The 19,666-nt window shown below is 39.9% G+C and overlaps 1 protein-coding gene across 1 annotated transcript in view; it reads right to left on the bottom strand.

Annotated features, from left to right (window-relative positions):
- CERS6 (ceramide synthase 6) overlaps positions 1–19,666 on the bottom strand; it is a 271,292-nt gene that overhangs the window by 101,431 nt on the left and 150,195 nt on the right. Inside the window, exon 4 of the mRNA XM_036253461.1 lies at positions 19,333–19,390. Coding sequence (XP_036109354.1) covers positions 19,333–19,390 — 58 coding nt within the window. The remainder of the gene's footprint in view (positions 1–19,332; positions 19,391–19,666) is intronic.

Here is a 19,666-nt window from a genome sequence, read left to right as displayed (position 1 = left end):
CACAGTCGAAATATTAGCAAGTGCAACAGTAGATCCTTTTTTATTTTTTATTTAAAGAATGTTTCTTTTCCTCCCTTTTCTAGTTTGAAATGTGTCTCATTTCTTATTACACCTTACTTGACATGACTTGGCCATTGGTGTAATCTCATCTACCTCACAAATAGCAGATCTGGCTCAACAACTGGTTATTACTTATTTCTGGGAACTGACCTAGAGGTGCTTAAAGTAAGGAGAGAGAAGCACATGGGCAATGATGTGACAAGTCCAGCAATAAAAGCCTTCAGAGTCCACTGTGGGGACATGGTGCTATGTCATGGGCGAGGCAGAGACCTAGGATAGACAGCCCAGTGGGAGGAGAGGAAGGGGAAGGGGAAGAGGAAGGGAGAGAAAGGGAGCTGAAGTCAGAACAAAGATTTATGTAATTGGCAGGAGTCAGCCAGGTCAGGAAGGGGTGACATTATTTATGTCTATATTTATGTCGACCGCTGGCACACGGAGTTGTTGTCATGGAAGGCAAGCAGATCTTTCCTGTTACAAAGTGGCAATGTTCTACTTTCTAGTACAGGAAATTAAAAACTTTTCTCCATAGAAAAAATACAAAAATAGGATTTCTGAAAACCCAGTGCTATTCTAATTTTAGTAGATATTACACACTTTTAAAACTAAAAATATTCTTGCGTTGTATCATTTCTCTTCCATTCTTTCTTGTCATACGATAGCCCCATTAAGACATAACGGAATGTCAATGAACAGGTTTGCTCTTTTTAGATTTGACCGATCATTGAGACGGAGCATTTTTTACTAAGGGAGTCATTTAACAGTAATAAATGTGGGCACAGAATCACACAAGCTGGGGCTGAATGCCAGCTCTGCTGTTTCCAGTTACTTAACCTCTATGCGACTGTTTCCTTTCTCTTTTAAAGAGGGTAATAGCGCAGACCTCAGAGGGCTAGGGAGAAGATCAATTAAATTCCACAGTGCAGGGCTCAGCACAGAAGAGCACACGGCAGGAGGCTGAGGACGCGTGTGGCTGCCATGGCTGCGTGTCCTTCTTCCCCATCCCCTCAAAGTCAGCTGCCTACCCACCTCTATCTCAGGGCTAAAATACATTTTAAAACTATTTGTATTAGGTACTCGGCATACCATTTTTTACAAAGAGCAGTTCTGTCTCCTACCCAAAAAGTATTCCCTATTTTCAGCGAAATGTTGGTATCTTTTGCTAAGTAAGTGCTTTCTACATCTGTGGGAAAAGATCATGACAGAAAGAACTATTTTTTTTTTGGTCAGGTACTAAGGAGTCATCTTCTTTTTTAAAGTTTCGCTTTTTCTTCTCCCCTTTTATAGAAGTCACTTTTAAACACACTGAGAACATTCTGCCTGTCTCCTCTTCTCTCTTTTTAAACATTCAACACTAACTCTTCAGTACTGGACGCTTTCGTAACAAGCAGGAAATGCTCACCTGCCTGCAACCGAGCTTCTGCCGACCGTTTGGGTGTGCCTGACACAAAACCCACAGACACCCGAGCGCGGCTTCCACCCGTGCGAGCCAGGGCCGGGCATAGCAGCCACTGTGACAGCTGCAGCGGCCAGCACAGGTCTCCCTGCCTCCCCTTTTGGCTTCTTCTAATCCATTCTTCACACTGCAAACCGCTGGCCTTTCTCCGGCTCGAGTTCAATCACCTGTCACCTCTTCATTCTTTCTTTCCTAAGTTTCCTGTGTAGAAGTTAAATCCTTGACCTGGCAACTGTGGCCTCTGCCCACGTGCCCCATTTGCCCCCCATCACCATCAGGCTGGCAGTCTCCCCTCTTCTACCCCTAAACACACAGCTCCCCTCAAGTTCCAACCGACTGCTGTCTCTTCTTTCCAGCCACTGTTCTTCCCTTTACCCGCTTTGTCACTGTCATCGGCTGAGGCCTCTTTCATCTTTCATCCTCAACACCATGTGCTGAGCTCAGTCTTCGCTGAGAACCTTGTCAAAAATGAACCCCCTCCTTCTCTGACCTTAGGTCTGTGTGTACCACCATCACGGTACTGTTACCATGTGCAATCTGATGCCACATGTACTGTGAGCAAGTCGTGCCTTCCATTAGCCTGTAAGCGCTTTAAGGACGAGGGATACATGATTCTCACATAGAAAACTTCAGATTTTATGCCATCCCAGTTCTTAATTAAAATAAAAATGTTGTTATAGAATTTAATTCTTTCCCATGATTGTTTAACATAATAGAATAACATGAACCTTTATTGCAGAAGCAGACGTGTTACCCGCAAATCATCTCCAGCTTCATATGAGAGGCAACGCAGAAAGACTCCGACTTCAAATGTGCCAAATGGTGCTCTGGCCGGTTTGGCTCAGCGGGTTTGATTCCAGTCAAGGGCACGGACCTCGGTTGCGGTTTGTTCCTGGCTCTGGTCAGGGTCGTACGGGAGGTAACCAGTCAATGTATCTCTCTCACATCAATGTTTCTCTCTCTCTCTCCCTTTCTCTCTTCCTCCCATTCTATCTGAAGATAAATAGAAAAATGTCCTTGGATGAGAATTAAAAAAAAAAGAAAAAAGAAATGTGTCAAGTGGCATTTCTCTCTGGATATACTAATGAATATACTGGATACACATTTGTCTCTGGATATACTGAGACAATAGGAGAGATGAGTACCAGATTTTCACAGTATGGTAGGCTGGTTAATTACTCCAAAGATATTCGAGTCCTAATCCCTGACATTTGTGAATGTTACCTTATATGGCAAAGCAACTTGCAGATGTGATTAAGGTACGGATGTTGACATGGGGAATTATCCTTGTTTATCCAGCTGTGTCCTAACTATCATCACATGTCCTTATACAATGAAGACAGAGGGGCTTGACTACAGAGAAGGAGAAGGCACTATGATGATAGAAGCAGAGGTTAGAATGATGAGCTCTAACGATGAAAGAAGGGGCCACAAGCCAAGGAATACAGGCAGCCACAGGGAGGCGGACAGTCAAAGAAGCACGTTCTCCCCTAGGGCCTCCTGAAGGAACCAGTCCTCCCAATACCTGGAATGCAGCCCAGTGAAACTGATTTTAGACTTCTGACCTTCACAGCTGTAAAAGAATATGTGTTTTGTTAAACCACTAAGTTTGCGGTAATTTGTTACAGCAGCCACAGAAAACTAATACACATGGTAAGTGAGGATTTAGCATTTCTGGGCACCACACTAGAACACAGTAGTTCTCAAAGTGAGGTCCCCAGAGCAGCACTACCATCGTCACTACCTGGGTACTTGTTGGAAATGCAAATTCGAAGGCCTCCTGCAGACCTACTAAATCAGCAGCTCTTCGGGGAAAGCCCAGCCCTCTGGGATTTAACAAGCCCGCCAGGTGATTCTCAGGCACCTTCAAGTGGAAGAACTACTCCTGGAACATTTTCTCTTTGACCTTGGTAATCAACAGGATGTTATTCATTTAAAAAGGATAAAAAAGGTCTAACAGAATACCACTTCTTTGAAACAATGGCCATGAGAACACAATGTGAAAAACAGCAAGGACTTCCAAATATACTGCAGCTCCAAAAAAGTTTTTAAGTCTTAAAATAACAATAGAGGCTATTCCCAATAGAAAGTCTATGTTATCTACGCTTAAAGGTTTAAACCAGCAACAGTCAAGCATGAATACATTCACTGGAGTTAACTATTAAATAACATACTTTTTCATAGCAGGCAAAATAGAGTTAAAGCTAAAGGAACTATAAATTAGTACTTTTCACAATGCCAATTTCTCTCTTATTCAGAGGGAGCTCATTCTGTACTTCTATCGATTTCTTGGCCTAGAATTATCGCATTGAGTACATGAGGATAAAACCTCCAATGTTATAGTAATTGTAATTTTTTAAAAATTCAAATGTCTGTCAGGAGGAACTTATAAAAAGAAAAGAACAGCCTTGGCCAGTGTGGCTCACTTGGTTGGGTGCTGTCCCTTTGCAGGTTCAATCCCTGGCAGGGGCTGTGCAGGAGGCAGCCAACAGATATCTCACTCTCACAGTGATCTTTCCTTCTTTCCCTCTCCCTTCCTCTTGCTCTAAAAATCAATTAAAAATCTTAAAAAAAAAAGAAGAGAGAATACCATGTTCAACATGATACTTAAAAATGGCCATGAGATACAACTTTTACATAATATTACCATATAATATCTATTTTTTAGAAAGCCAGTTTTCATAGAACATCTACTTATTGAATGAATTAATGTCACTTCTTGATAAGAGATTATCATAATAATTAACTAGTACCAAAAGCTAAAATGTACTTTTAATATCTATATTTTCATCTAAAGGGCTACATATGTAACCTAAGTAATCTATAGGACTGTGTTTTTCTTTTTAAATTTTTTTTCTTTATTCATTTTTAGAGAAAGAGAAAGGGAAAGGGAGAGAGAGATAGAAACATCAATGAGAGAGAACATCGATTGGCTGCCTCCTGCATGCCCCCCACTGGGGATCAGGCCCATAACCTGGGTAGGTGCCCTGACCGGAAATCGAACTGGCTACCTCTTGGTGCATGGGTCGATGCTCAACCACTGAGCCACACCAGCCAGGCAGGACTGTGTTTTTCTTTGTGGTAATCAGAATTGCATTATGTAGTAATCAGCTATTTGATCATTCAAATTTTGCCTGTCTTTGTTGACCACACTCCATGCTTGTCAACACTTCTTGAACTACAGAGAAATCAACTAGAGGAGGCCGTTCTCTGAGGTTCAAGGAGTGGTTAACAAGGCATGGTCAGGTGGGAAATCATTTTCCTGTCTAGGACCTTGTAAATTAAGTCAAGAGGGCCCAAATCAAATTGCATCCATAGTATTTTAATTTTGTTTTTACATGGCCCTTCTTCATAATTCACATGAAATCAAGATAATTAGCAAAGTACCACTTCATCAATTTCTTTACAGCTTCAACTGCTAGTTTAAGAAAAACAGCGGAGGTGAGGGAGAGAGGAGCCATGATCACGAACAAAATGAAAGAGCTATTTCTTGATTCATGCTTCATATACCAATGATGCATGTGCCAGCGTGCATGTGTGCACACGCAGAGCATTGCAGGCTGGTTATTATCCACCCTTTGGTATTGAATACTGGTGTCAAATAATTTTTCTGTTTGTGCTGCACACCATTAACCCTATTAAGGAACTCTGTGTTATAATATTTTATATACCATCCTTTACTTTTAACCCCTAATCAAGGATCTTCTATGGAGAGAAACACACATACACAAAGGAGAAGCTGGCAACTCACAACAGGACTGTTGCTTGGGAGAACAGATTGTGTTACTTACACTGTGGTTACTAATGCCCCCTAGAATCCAAGTCACTATAGAGACATTTCCTAGAATAATACCAATGGATGGCCTTGAGCAATATGGCCCTTGACGCTATCCTGGACAGGAAGGGAGCGGGAAACACAAGTGGTTACATTCCACTCTACAATTTTCATCATACCACCAGGACACTTTATGTAAAAAAGGGGGGATAATACCTGATCTTTCCATTTGGGGACCTGAGAATCAGTTTGATGCTCTCTGATTACACTGTTAACACTGTAGTAATGGAATCCCTTACACATCCTGAAGCATCCTTCAGTCACCTAGCAGTGAGATCCTGGGTATCAGTCACCACAGATTTACTGACCAGATTGCTCTTTTAGACAAAAATATTGGAACTGTCCGACCAACTACTCACAACTAACATTCTAAGGGTAGACCTGGTTAGATACACTAATCATATAAGAGGAAGTATTAATGCTACAATTTTATGTACTAATCACATAAAATGTACTAATCATGTAAGTTTGGCCAGAATTCAACATATCTGTTCAGGGAAAGCATTAATTTTATTTAATTTTACTGCCAATCCTATGTACAATACCAGTGGGTATTGCAATGAGAATTCTCAGCTAATTTCTATACTTGATTTCAGTCATTCATTTTTACATTCTTTTCCCAAAACTTTCAAACAAAGGTATTACAAAATAGCAAAGTGGCATATTTTTCATATCATTACTCAAGTTTCTGTGAACTCTCTTCTGCAGTCTTAGGAGGATATTATGTAATATGTGGAAATATACCTGGAGTATGAGGCTCTGTCATGAGCAGCTTATAGAACTAGATGGAAATAAATTTGAGATGAAAGCACATTGATAAGACACTTCCTACTTAAGTAATGAATGACATTATATAGTAATAAGAAAGATAACTCCTATTACTGAATACCTTCCATGGTTCAGGGATAAAGCTAGGTGCTTTACATACATGCAATACAGCCTTGCAATATATGCACTAAAGTAGAGATATAAAAGGTTTTAACTTATAAGTTTTCCATGGCAAGAGGGATCTGTAAAGAATCACGGCTGGTAAGACGAGGTACATGACGAGTAAGGTCATTCTTTGGGTAAAGAATGAGCAAAGTCACTCTGAGTAAGTGACACTACGTAAGTAAATCTGGTGGTAGCAATGTACCCAGCCTGAATAGGTCCAAAGTGTTTGGAGCAGTGGAAAAGCACCAGAGGCTAGGGAACAGGTTTGTGTGTGTGTTTTTTCCTGTTTGCCTTTCTCAGAGGTGCTGGGACCTTTGCTAGGTGCAGTTTCTATGGGAAGCTAATGGAGAAACCTCAAGATTAAATCAATGGGGGGCAAGAATACACAATGGGAAAAGAATAAATTTTCATAAATTGTGCTGAGAAAACTGGATATCTACATGCAAAAGAAACTGGACCCGTATTTTACACCATACAAAAAAAAAAATCAACTCAAGATTAATTAAAGCTTTCAACATAATATCTGAAACTCCTAGAAGAAAATTTAGGGTAAATGCTTCTTGATATTGGCCTTCGCAATGACTTCTTAGTTATGACACCACAAGCACAGCCAACAAAAGAAAAATAGAAAAATGGGACTATATCAATCTAAAAAGTTTCTGCATAGCAAAGGAAACATTTAGTAAAGTAAAAATACAACCTACAGAATGGGAGAAAATACTTGTAAATCATACATCTGATAATGGGGTAATATCCAAAATATATAAGGAACTCCTACAACTCAACTACAAAAAACAACAAAATTACACACACCAAATAACCCAATTTAAAAATAGACAAAGGGTCTGATTAGACATTTCTCCAAAAAAGACATACAAATGGCCAACAGGTATATAAAAAGATGCTCAACATCATCAATCATTAGGGAAAATGCAAATCAAAACTGCAATGAGATATCATCTCACACCTGTTGGGATGGTGTATGAGTGTGTTTTTTAGTTTGGTGATGATGTGGAGAAAAGGGAACCCTTGTGCTCTGTTGATGGGAATAGAAATTGGTGCAGCCATCATGCTATGAAGATTCCTCAAAAAATTATATGATTCAATAATACTACTTCCAGGTATATACTCAAAATAATTAAAATCAGGATCTCAAAAAGATATCTACACATTCATGCCCACTGAAACATTATTCACACAGCAAAGAAAATAGCAAATAGGAAACAGCTTAAATATCTATCAATATATGAATGGATACAGAAAACGTGGTATGTGCATACAATGGAATATTTAGCCTTTAAAAAAGAAGGACACCCTGCCAATTGCTACAATATGGATGAACTTGAAAATATGCTAAATAAAATAAACCAGACACAAAAGAATAAGTGCTATGTGATCCCACTTATATCAAGAATCTGAAATAGTAAAACTTATAGAAGCAGAGAGTAGAATGGTGGTTACCGGGGGATGGAGAGAAGGATCTGGAGAGGTAAACATAGTTTTATTTACACAAGATGAGTAAGTCTTAGAGATCTACTGTTCGGCATAGTGCATATCGTTAACAACTCTGTGTTATATACTAAAATTTTAAGAAGGTAGAGCTTTATCTTGACAATTCTAATAAAAAAAAAAGGAAGGGAGGAAACTTCTACAGGTGATGGATAAGTTGAAGGCACTGTACATAGGGATGGTTGCATGGGTAAATACGTATCTTGAAACTCATCAGGATGTATATACATTAAATATGTATACCTTTTTGTATGTAATCATATTTCAATGAAAAATAATGACATTAGATAAATAAGAATAAAACTTATTAAAATCTGTTTAATTGACAGAGATGTCTAAAAAGAGATGACACTCATAAGTATGATCCCTACCTGGAATTTGAAAGTGAGGGGCAGAGAAGGGTGAGGTGGGACTACCAGGGAAGGAGCAGAGGTTGAGCAGTCATGTTGGCCTGCAGCGGGTTACGGCAGAAAAGGAGGAATAGGAATGGTAGTGTCAGAGGTCAGGCTCTACAGGCAACAATGAAGGATATAATTTCACAGCAATTCATAGACAGATGAGGCTGGAGGGTGGAGGTAACTGAAATGACTCTCTCCATTACCCTTAGTTCCCAAGCGACATTCCTTCACTACTTTGAGAATGTGAAAGGAGGAGGGGAGGGAACTCAGAGAAGACCTGGGGAAGAAGTAGAGTTAATGAAATGAGAGGCTGTGGGTGGGTCAGGGAGGAGGAAGGATGCCCCTTTCACACAAACACCAGGTATCTTTACAATGAGCACTTGCAGAAGAACCGAGCCCTCTTTAACACCCAATCTCTTTAATGCACAGTCGGGTCCTTCCCAAACACGTTTCCAGTTTTGTACCTCAGTTTCCCCTTCTTGTCATTTCAGATAGACCCTGTACTTCCACAGTTTTCCCACTCTGTACTCTCCATCTAGGAATATTTTCACGAACCCCCATCCTTGTCAACCCATTCACTAGGGCTCAAAACAAATACTACTTCTCTGTGTAGTTTTCTTTGATTTCTTCAACTGGACCCCTTTCCCATGCTCAGACAGAACCCTGAACTTCTACTATTTTTAACAAAGTCTCCTCTCACAGGTACTTACAGAGAAATTTTAAATCCCCAACCATATCATAAGATCCTTAAAGACAGAAGCATGCCTCCTCTCTCATATCTGCCACTAGGTTTTGGCATAGTGCATGTTTAATAAATGTTAACTAAATTGAAATAAATTCCTTTGTTACTGATTCCCAGGGAAACGAAGAACAGTAGCTCAGAGATTCAGACTGCCTCACTGACTGATTTATCCACGATTCTTAGAATCATCCCCATCATAGGCGACGTGCTCCAGACACCAAATGAAAGAATGAGCAGATGAATAGAGCTCAGTATTTCCCATCAGTAACAGACAGAAGCTCTTGGAAGAGCCATGAATGGAGTGCCCTTTAAATAACAGCTTTTGCTCCTCCAATGTCCTGTGCCCACGTCCCCACTCAACAACACGCAGTGACAGGATGATCAGAAATCACTATTAGCTTTTATTATTTCTGACTGAAGTAGAACTTGCATACAAGAAAGTGCACAAATCTAAGTGCACAGGAATTTGGTGCCTGTCCACCTGTGTATATACCTATACTGAATGTCTATGTATGAATACACTATGTCACCAATGCTCATATCAAGACCTAGCTTTCCAGCACTCCAGTGGGTTCTCTCAGGCCGACTCCCTCCCCTGTAAAAATACCTCTATCACTATAAATTAATTTTGCCTAAAAAACATTAATCTATCCTTTTCATTGTTCACTGCCTTAGGGAAGCCTGAATTCCTTGAGGACAAAATAGCCATCGTCTCTCAGCTTTGGAATAGTCATTCCAAGGTGACTGGTATCACCAGGCTTTGCTCAAAAAACCCTACACAATGACAGCGATGGCCTCTAGCAGGCAAGCCTATTCTCATGTGCATTAATAAAGGAGAAGGGGGTAAAATAAAATACACTAATCTACGTGTCTCACCTAACTGCGGACTCTAGCTGACCCAGTATTCAAAAGCTCTCTGAACCAGTTTTTCAGAGCTACGTGAGGTGCGATAATCAGAGCACGGGCTGGTCAGGTCAACATGCCCTCTGCTCTGCCCTACATCAAGTACTACGTATTCCCACCCCACTCCAAACACACACGACTGCGTCTTCCCCGAAGAGACAAAATACCAATTTCAAAAGCAGACGAAGGGCGCCTCATTACTTTTCCCAGAAAGCTGTTGTTTTTAAGCAAAGATCATCGGGTTTATCTCATTATTGCTCATAAGGAAAATGTTTGATTACAATGACCATTGTTTGTAAAAGCCATCAGCTTTCAGATTTTATGAAAACAAACCTTAGTAAGAATAGCGCTTTCCTTGTTGAATTCAGGAAAGGGTTTTTCCTCGGGTGTCAGATGATGATTCAGCTAATGCAGAGTGAATGTGCAGGTACAGATTTTGATTCATGGGTCGATATTTCATATCAAATTGCCTGAACCCTTCTGAGAGTGACTAGTTTTCTATTCCCCATGGAAACAGGAGAAGAACACGAATGCAATTCAGTTCTCAGGCACTGCCTTGAGCTGGAGGACGCTGGCACCACTAGCTTTGTTACAGCATATAAATGAGAAGCAATGTTTTCATCGTCAAGTTCAGCTCTAAACTTTTGAGACATATAAGTTTATGCCTTTAGGGGACTATCTAATAATGAATGTCATATTTAAATCAGTGTTATTTTAGTAGCCTATGACATATAGTGTTTCTTTACTTCTAGAGTTTCTACCAACTTGGTATTTTATTAAGTGAGCTGAGAGGATAAGATTCATGGTTTGATCAAGCATCCAGTCCACAAACCCTTGTATAAATAATTACACAGAGCAAGTATCACTCAGTAAGGCAGCAGTCGCCACTTGTACTTGGGAGTTGACACAAGTACTTTTTCCTCCCACAAAAATCCATTTCAGTTTCATGAATGCCCGCAAATCCTACGTCGTCTGGAGAAAGCCGTTGGTGTAAATGTCATTCTTTCCAGACAAAGCTTGCACGCAAAGCAAAGACAACCTGGGTAAAAGGCTCCTCAGTGCTCTTTAGAGAAAATTTTACACAATCAAAATTAAACTACTGCATCTCATTCAATACAAAACCGTAAGGTGTAACCTCAGTGTTGACAAAATGGTTTTATCATCTGAACACATTTTCATTTATCCTAGACAATGATCAATTTCACCTAAAACACATCCCCCAAAATGTAGAAAAGACTGAGTTATCCAAATCAGCTTCTTACTGTGAAGAGTATATTAATGGTTTACTAGTCACAGTGTAGGAAGGAAATATGTATCATAGAAGGAGAAAAAAATTATGTTGCATAATTACATTGGATTGTGTAAAAAGGGACATTTATACCCAGTCTGAAAATTAGCAGACGGTTTCTGATGAGATCCAAAAATACTCAGAATGCAGCAAGCCACAGATTCTCAGCTTGGTCAATATGACTTCATTTGAAAGGAGATAAATAAGCAAGTATGGTGTTTAATTTGGGCCTTTTAAATATCATCACTAAGTTTAACTGTAGTCTTAAGGTAAAAATGGTTATAAGACAGAGCCTTGCTTTTTTTGTTAACTGGCCAACCCTGATCAGTCCAGTAGATCTACTGAGTCAGTAATGAAGCCTGGGTACTAGTAGGCCATTTGCCCAAATTACTGGATTTAAATCTCAGCCCTCCCACTGACTAGTGCTAGGTGACCTTGGGCAAATCCTTTGTTAGCTTTGGTTACTTCATCAAAAAGGAATGAGGAGTTATACTGTGTAGCCCATAAGAAATGAATGCTGAGTGATCAACATAATACCTGGCCCACAGTGAGTGCTCAGTACCATGTAGCTATCACCATTATAATTATGATTATAATTCTCATCAGTGATTCAAAATTTCACCCTAGCTATGCACTAAGCCAATCATATTTCCAAGTCATTCACCCAATCCAAAAGAGGTGGGACTTCCATTGTGAAAAACGTATTTTTTAAGGAGCTATATTGAATGAAGGATTCCAAGTTATTATCTAATATAGGCCATGTAAATCTGCTATGGAAATAGAACTTGAATCTTACCAGAACCCCACCAGAGACTGAAAAAGCTCCTCAGAACGGGTACGCCAGTTCCAGGACTCTGGGCGATGCGATCCCGTGAAGGGAGCTCGGGGAGGAGTCAGGGGCTAGGGCAGGACTAGGCAAACATAAACAGGATTTTTTCGACAAAACTTCTGTATCTCTCTGCCATTTATATGAATTCAACTTTTAAAAATGTTTTTCCTTTTTAAAAGTTGCAATTGCAGGCTCTTTCATAACCCAAGTATATCTAAATTTATGCCATTATTTCTGTTTCAATTCTACATCTTAGCGTTAATTTTTTAATAGCAGAGAAAGTAATAAAGACATTTTGAGAAAATACCTATCTGCAGTTCATTTTTACCTACTATCTTCCATTTATTTATATTATCAGAGCAAAATGTACAACGGAGTATGTTGCTGATTTTCATGTGAAGTTATACTAAACATTCTATTGGTACTATAAATAATATAGTCACTTTACCATTATTATTTTAAATGGTTGCATGCTTTTTTGTCATTTTGATAGAAATAATTTCAATAACTCTACAATATTATACATTAAAATTGTTTTAAGTTCTGTTTTGGATTTGCTATAATTTGCATATGTGTGTATCCATATATATATCATTTAAGTTGTACTAAATAACTTTACAAATGTATTTTTTTGATTTTGCACAATTCTTTCCTCAGGATAAATTCATAAGAGTTGAGCTTCTGAGTATATGAACATACTTACAGTTATTATTTTAAATAACCATGTTGCTTTCTAAACAGATTGTATCAGCTTACTATATTAGCTATTGCAAATTCTTCACTGAGTTATGGAGTATGAGTCTTTAAAATGTTATGTTAGCCCAAGTTGCTGATTTTGGAGATGTAGTGATGAAATCCCAGAGAGACTAAGTGACTTGCTGAAGGGGGTAAAACTGATGAATTGCCAGGTCTTGTGACGCCTTCTTAAGGGCCCTCCCTGTATTACATTACCTTTAGTTTCTTACTGACTTCAAAATGTGCTCCTCAGAAAGAATGCCAGCCACATGCCAACACAGACGGGCAAATAACAGGTATAAGGAAAATCAGGAAAAATTCAAGAAGGTAGATGTGCACAGAAGGGGAAAAGGAAGATACAATAAGGAGAAGCATTGACGGACAACTTCCTAAGGCCATTCCAGATCATTTCCATTCCAGAAAGTGCATTCACCCATTTGAAAGCATCAAATCTTGGTCATGACAAGGGCTCTTACTTGACTAGTAGCACAGTATTTAAAAGTTTCATGTCAAGGGATTATAGAAGATTTAGGCGTACAGTTAGTTTCCCAACAGAACCCACCTCTCAATCATTAATAATTAGTGTTATGTCTTACATTTCTAAAGTGTCCACAGCACTCCTACACACAAGCTGAGGAAGTCAGGCAAACACCCTTTTCTCATTTTACCGATGAGAAAATGCAGTGTCAGGGAGCAAATTTCCCATTAAGCATAACCGGCAGAGGTACAATCAAACCTCCATCCAGACTTCCAACTTCATGTTCTCCTTCAGTGATGTGACTTCTATTTCTCACCTGAGGATATTTTTCTATTTATCTTCAGACAGAATGGCGGGGGGGACATCAACATGAGAGGGAAACATCGACATGAAAGGGATATATCGACTGGTTGCCTCCCGCACAACCCCAACCAGGGCCGGGGACAAACTGCAACTGAGGTACGTGCCCTTGGCCGGAATAGAACCTGGGACTCATTGGTTTTTGTGACGCTCTACCGCTGAGCCAAACTGGCCAGGGCATGACTTCTATTTCATAATAAGGAAGATGAACATACTAATGCAAGTAAATGAATGAATGAATGAATAAATGTTACTTGAACTGCTAGATTTTTTAAACTTCTTCTAAGTTGTTGCTGGTTTTTAACTGACACAGAAAATGTAAAGACCACAAGACTGCCTGGGTTCGATTTCTGTCTCAGGCAAGTCTACCTTTTGGAATGGTTTCCTCTTTTCTGAAACGAGACATTTGAGGTAGTTGATCGTTAGGCCCCTTTCCCAGTGTTTGTGTCTGTGTCGTGTGCAATTCTTATAAAACTGTTAGGTCAAACCCTAAATGTCAGGTCTCCTTCAACAAGTGACACACTCCAAGCAATTTCAAAATGTTTTCAATGACACAAAGAACAAAATTTAAAATAAACACATTCTAATAGCTGGACAAATTTTATTTCTGCTATCAAAATAGGCAAAAGTATGGCGATACGGTTTCCCTTTCACAGAGTCCAAGCTAGCCAAGAAGCAAAGAGAACACCTTGAAACAGGGCCCCTGGGGAACGCTTTGTGGCTGTGTCTGTGGGACTCTGAGAAGCACACCAGCTGCAGGATGAAAGGCTATTCCTTGGTTCAGGTGAGATCCTCAGGCTAAGAGAAGGGCAGAGTGCTCCTTCGGCCAGAACACTTCTCAACGGTGGCTTTTCAGCCCATAGTCACCAAGGCAACAAAACAAGTGACAACTTGCACATTTTTTGAAAGTAATAAAATCAATTGCAGTAAGCTGTCAGTACACCGCAGAATGCGGCACGCGGGGAAGACTGGGGTAGTTATTAAGACACTGCCTCTTGGCTCCCGAGAGGGCTCCACACACCACACTCCCGCTGGCTCTAGGGGCTGGCGTCCTGCTGAGTTCTCCCTCCAGGAAGGACTAGAGGGAGGCAGGATGGCAGCTAGAGGAAGAAGGGATGTGCTCCTTTCTGTTCTGCTTTCTGTTCGTGTCCACCCCCCGCCCCCCAGCAATGCTTCAGTGTGTGGTTTTCCTCATTTCCAGAACCAGTCTCATCGTGGTGCCTCAGAGACTCCACCTGGTCGGCGTCCCCTCCGCAGAGGTCTTCGTCTGACTCCATGGTTCCTCCTTCAAGCTTCTAGGTTTTGAGAATCCATCCTCTTCCTGTAAGTCCTGGTCCCCAGAGAGGAAGCTTCTTCCTGCCTTTACTACTGCTGTAATACTTCAGCGCAGGGCTAACCAAATGTACAGACAGTGCTTCACTAGAATGCAAATTAGCCACACCATTAAGCACACTGTGTAGTTCGGCCTACTCTATTCATAGGTAGACGTTCTCAAAAAAGAAGTAATGAGCCCAGCTGCTGTGGCTCAGTGGTTGAGCACTGACCCAGGCACCAAGAGGTCACCGGTTTGATTCCTGGTCAGGGCACATGCCCAGGTTGTGGGCTCGATCCCCAGTGGGGGGCATGCAGGAGGTGGCCAGTCCATGTCCTCTCTCATCAATATTTCTATCTCTCTCTCTCTCTCCCTTCCTCTCTCTCTAAAATCAATAGAGAAAAAATTTTTAAAAATAAGTAATGAGTTGATACATTCTGATCAAGCTCCTACCACAGACGGCTAGCAAACGGTCAGCACACCGATTACACAGAGCAGCACAGTCGTAGGTCTTCCTCCTTGGTCAATGATTCTGCTTATTAGAGTCACTCCTAGTATTTCCTGTGGTTTCTGTCTCCGAATAAAACACTGACTGAGACAGAGGTTAGGTATAGGTACATTGAGTAAATTCTACACTTTAATTATAAGCATGCATGTGTACAAAATGAATTTGATATAAAATGTACCATATGATTAAAAAAAAAGGAAATATATTAGCCTAACATGTAGATTATAAGAAAAAATATTTACCTATATCCCACTTGTACATATATCTGCACTGCTTTCCTGTGGTACGATATTTAAAAAAATAAATATAAAAACTCAAAGGAAAATATTCAGAAAACGCCATTCAACAAAAACTTTTTTTTAAATTAATTTATTTTTGTTACAGATGTTTCTCCTTTTTTCCCCACTGACACCCTCCTCCCCATCCCCCCACCCCATCCCCAGCTTTGTTGTCCATGTCCATCAGTTATGCGTACACGTATATAAGTTCTGTGGTTTATCTCTCCTCCCCCCAACCCCCTCTTCTGAGGGTTGTCAGTCTGTACCGTACTTCCATGTCTCTAGGTCTACCCTGTTCCTCAGACGGTTATATTCATTATATTCCACAAATAAGTGAAATCATGTGATACTTGTCTTTCTCTGCTTGGCTTATTTTGCTTAGGATAATATTCTTCAGATCCCTCTATGTCATCTCAAAGGATAAGAGATCTTTCTTTCTTATAGCTGCATAGTACTCCATTGTGTATATGTACCACTGCTCTTTTGTCCATTTGTCTACTGATAGACACTTGGGCTGTTTCCAGATCTTAGCTATTGTAAATAGTGCTGCTATAAACTTTGGGGAACATACACTCTTTCTGATTGGTGTTTCAGGCTTCTTAGGTTATATTCCTAGAAGTGAGATCACTGGGTCAAATGGCAATTCAATTTTTAATTTTTTGAGGTAATACCATAGTGTTTTCCACAGCAGCTGTACCAGTCTGCATTCCTACCAACAATGTACTAGAGTCCCCTTTTCTCCACACCCTCGCCAACACTTGTTGTTTGATAATTTGTTGATGGCGGCCATTCTGACAGGTGTGAGGTGATACCTCATTGTTGTTTTAATTTGCATCTCTGATAATTAGTGATGTTGAGCATTTTTTCATATGTCTCTTGGCCATTTGTATGTCCTGTTTGGAGAGGTGTCTATTTAGCTCCTCTGACCATTTTTTAATTGGGTTCTTTGTCTTCTTTTTGTTGAGCTGTTTGAGTACTCTATATATTTGCGAAATTAACCCCTTATCTGATATATCATTGGCAATTATTCTCTCCCATACAGTGGGTTCCTTTTCCATTTTGATGGTTGTTTTTTCTGCTGTGCAGAAGCTGTTGAGTTTGATGTAGTCCCATGTGTTCATTTTCTCCTTTGTTTCTGTTGCCTTAGGTGATGTATCAGTGAAAATTCTGCTGTGTATGATGTCTGAAATTTTGTTGCCTACATTTTCTTCTGGGATTTTTATGGATTCATGAGTCACATTTAAGTCTTTTATCCATTTTGAATTTATTCTTGTGTAGGGTGTAAGTTGATGGTCTAGTTTCATTTTTTTGCATGTAGCTGTTCAATTTTCCCAACACCATTATTAAAGAGGCTGTCTTTACTCCATTGCATGTTCTTGCCACTTTTGTCAAATAATAATTGTGCATAATGTCTTGGGTCTATTTCTGGATTCTCTGTTCTGTTCCACTGATCTATATGCCTGTTCTTGTGCCAGTACCAGGATGTTCTGAAGTACCTTCTTTGCATTATTTCTGCTTTTGCCCCCATAGTAAATTTTTTCCCTGCCAGGTTAGCTGGGCAAATATACTGTCCACTCCAAGGACATGAATATAAATACATTTTCAATAGTCATTAAAGTAAATATTTAAAGTTCTACAATAGAAACAACAACTACTAAAATTCGGTCCATTTTGCTAACCAAACCAAAGAAGGAAGTCATTTAGAAATCATGCTGAGGTCAGGGCAGATGGGTGGAGAAAATACTGGAATAAGAGAGAGCAGTGTGTTTCATTTCAGTTTCACTTTAATAAACGAACTGTGTGACCTTTGGAACCATGCCACCTGTCCTCTTAGGGTTTCTGTCTCCTCGGCTGTGAAATAAGAGGGTTGGACAAGAGGGCTTATGAAGTCCTCCAGAACTAGTTCAGTCCCCTGATTCTGTGTGCACTTGCCTATGACTAAACTAAACAATACAGTTCATCCACCACTGACTGCGTCTTAAACTCTATTCAAGGGAGAAACCCCAAATACAAATAATTCAACCTGAAGAACAGCATCTACTTCTTTCTCCATTCTTTAAGCGTATGTTACAACTAGGGACAATTTGAAAGCGAACTGGGATCACTTAAGGAAAAACAATTTTCAAACAAATGTTCTATTGACAGGCCCTCTTACAGCCTTGTACAGAGCCACTGAGGCCCTGGGGATTAAAAGTATTCTCATTTCACGAAGTTTGTTTAGGGACAGAGTGAAGAAGAGCTCAGTGTCAACGTGTTTCCTGTCCTGGTGACAGCTGGTCCAGCTGGCTGTGTGTGAGCTGTCGTAGCAATGGTGCTGTGTGCAGACCTGGGGGAAGGGCAGAAAGGTGCGCCTGGTTCTCACTATCTCTTCTCACTCACCATCAGAACCCTTCCCCAGCGGAACCCAACATGACTTCCAACCTTGACCTCAGTGAGCAAGGCGGCAGGCTCATGAACACAGCTCCGCATGGCAGCCAACGAGGCGCACAGCCCGCTCCTCTCCCGAGGTAAAGAGCTCTGGGCGGAACCACGCGACATCATTCTTTCCATCTTCCCTAAATAAGCAAGTTTGGAAACTAGAACAGTGGGGTTCCAAAATAAGCAGTTTCCACCACATTTGTTTACCCACGTTGAGAATGTCTTCATACTTAGAAAGCCTACAGAATAAAGCTCATCCTTTTAAATCTATTCAAATGGCCTCTGGGGCATGTAATCTTAGTAAGTGAAAAATAAGTGTAGTTACTAAAGGAAAAGACAACAAGTAAAAAGAATACTTCCTTTAGGAAAACATGAGAGAGGAAACAGCCACTCTTTATAATAGAATTTGCCACAGGCAGACAATAGCTTATAACTCAGACTTCAAAAATAAAAATGTATTTGCCATTTTCACATCAATATTTACATGAAAATTCAGTAGTAAGGCATACCATTTGGCAAAATGCCCTATTTGGGGGGGAAAACACTAACTCTGAACTAAATAAAGAGAACATTGATATAACTTTAAAGGTTAATAATATAAAATATTAAAAAACTAATTTCCCATTTTTTGCAACAAAAAAAAATCACTATTACTAATATGTGCATGGCTATGAGAAGATACGTCTTCGTGAGTCTTGACGTTAAGCAGCCGAATTGTTAGTAGTGACATTAAGCATCAAAATACCCAGGACGACTATGGCAGCCAAGGGAAGTTGCTCCCATGGACACAGGAGTTGTAAGGCAGCAGGAGAAACACTATGAAGGAACTGAATTTTCTACCAGCAGACGTGGTTACCCTGTTTATAACCACGAAGACACTAAAATATAATTTCTACTGGTGAAGACTACAATGATAACATACATTACAACTGATTTTTTTCAAGTTGCATGGTGTGTGGAGTGGAAACTAACTTCTTTCAAAGCCTCAGATGGATTTTATAGGCTCTTAAGCCCACAAGTAATAAATAACCAACTAGAGTGGCCAGAGGATTTAGCAACATCTTTCACTGGAAAAACAAATTGTTCTCAAAAGTATGTTAGGTATCTGCCTAAAAATGACTTACTATAAAGAATAAACTGCAAACATTTGTGTAAGTCAAAGAAAAATGCACAAGTAAGTCTTAGGAAGCCTGTTATGATTGTGTAACGTATTACTACTTTCACACTGAAAATAAGCAAGATCTAGGTTTATAGTTACATAAGAATTATATAAAGTAACTTGACAGATCATACCTTTTTCAGGAACCGGACTCCATAGGTAAATACATAAAGGTAAAATGAAAATCTCCACCTGTAGAAGGTTAAAAAAAATTCTATGACATTCCGTTTATATATTTCACAGCATATCCTGATATACATGAGTGAAAAAGCCCACTATATTTGCACCCCCCAAACCTCCCCCAACCTAAGATTAAACTTAATGAGCAGTTTCAGTGCTAGCTGAACACATACGCCCATGTGCATAGCTTACTGCAAGTATTTTAAATATTAGTAATTATAGTCACAACTTAAATTTCCTTTCACTTAGTTAATGTATTTGCCCATTTGCCCACCTTCTCTCCCGTGA

Source organism: Molossus molossus, unplaced genomic scaffold (assembly GCF_014108415.1).
Source record: "Molossus molossus isolate mMolMol1 unplaced genomic scaffold, mMolMol1.p scaffold_m16_p_11, whole genome shotgun sequence".
In the NCBI taxonomy this organism is placed as follows: Eukaryota; Metazoa; Chordata; class Mammalia; order Chiroptera; family Molossidae; genus Molossus; species Molossus molossus.
Note: the sequence above shows the minus strand (reverse complement) of the source record. Positions and strands in the feature narration are given on the sequence as shown.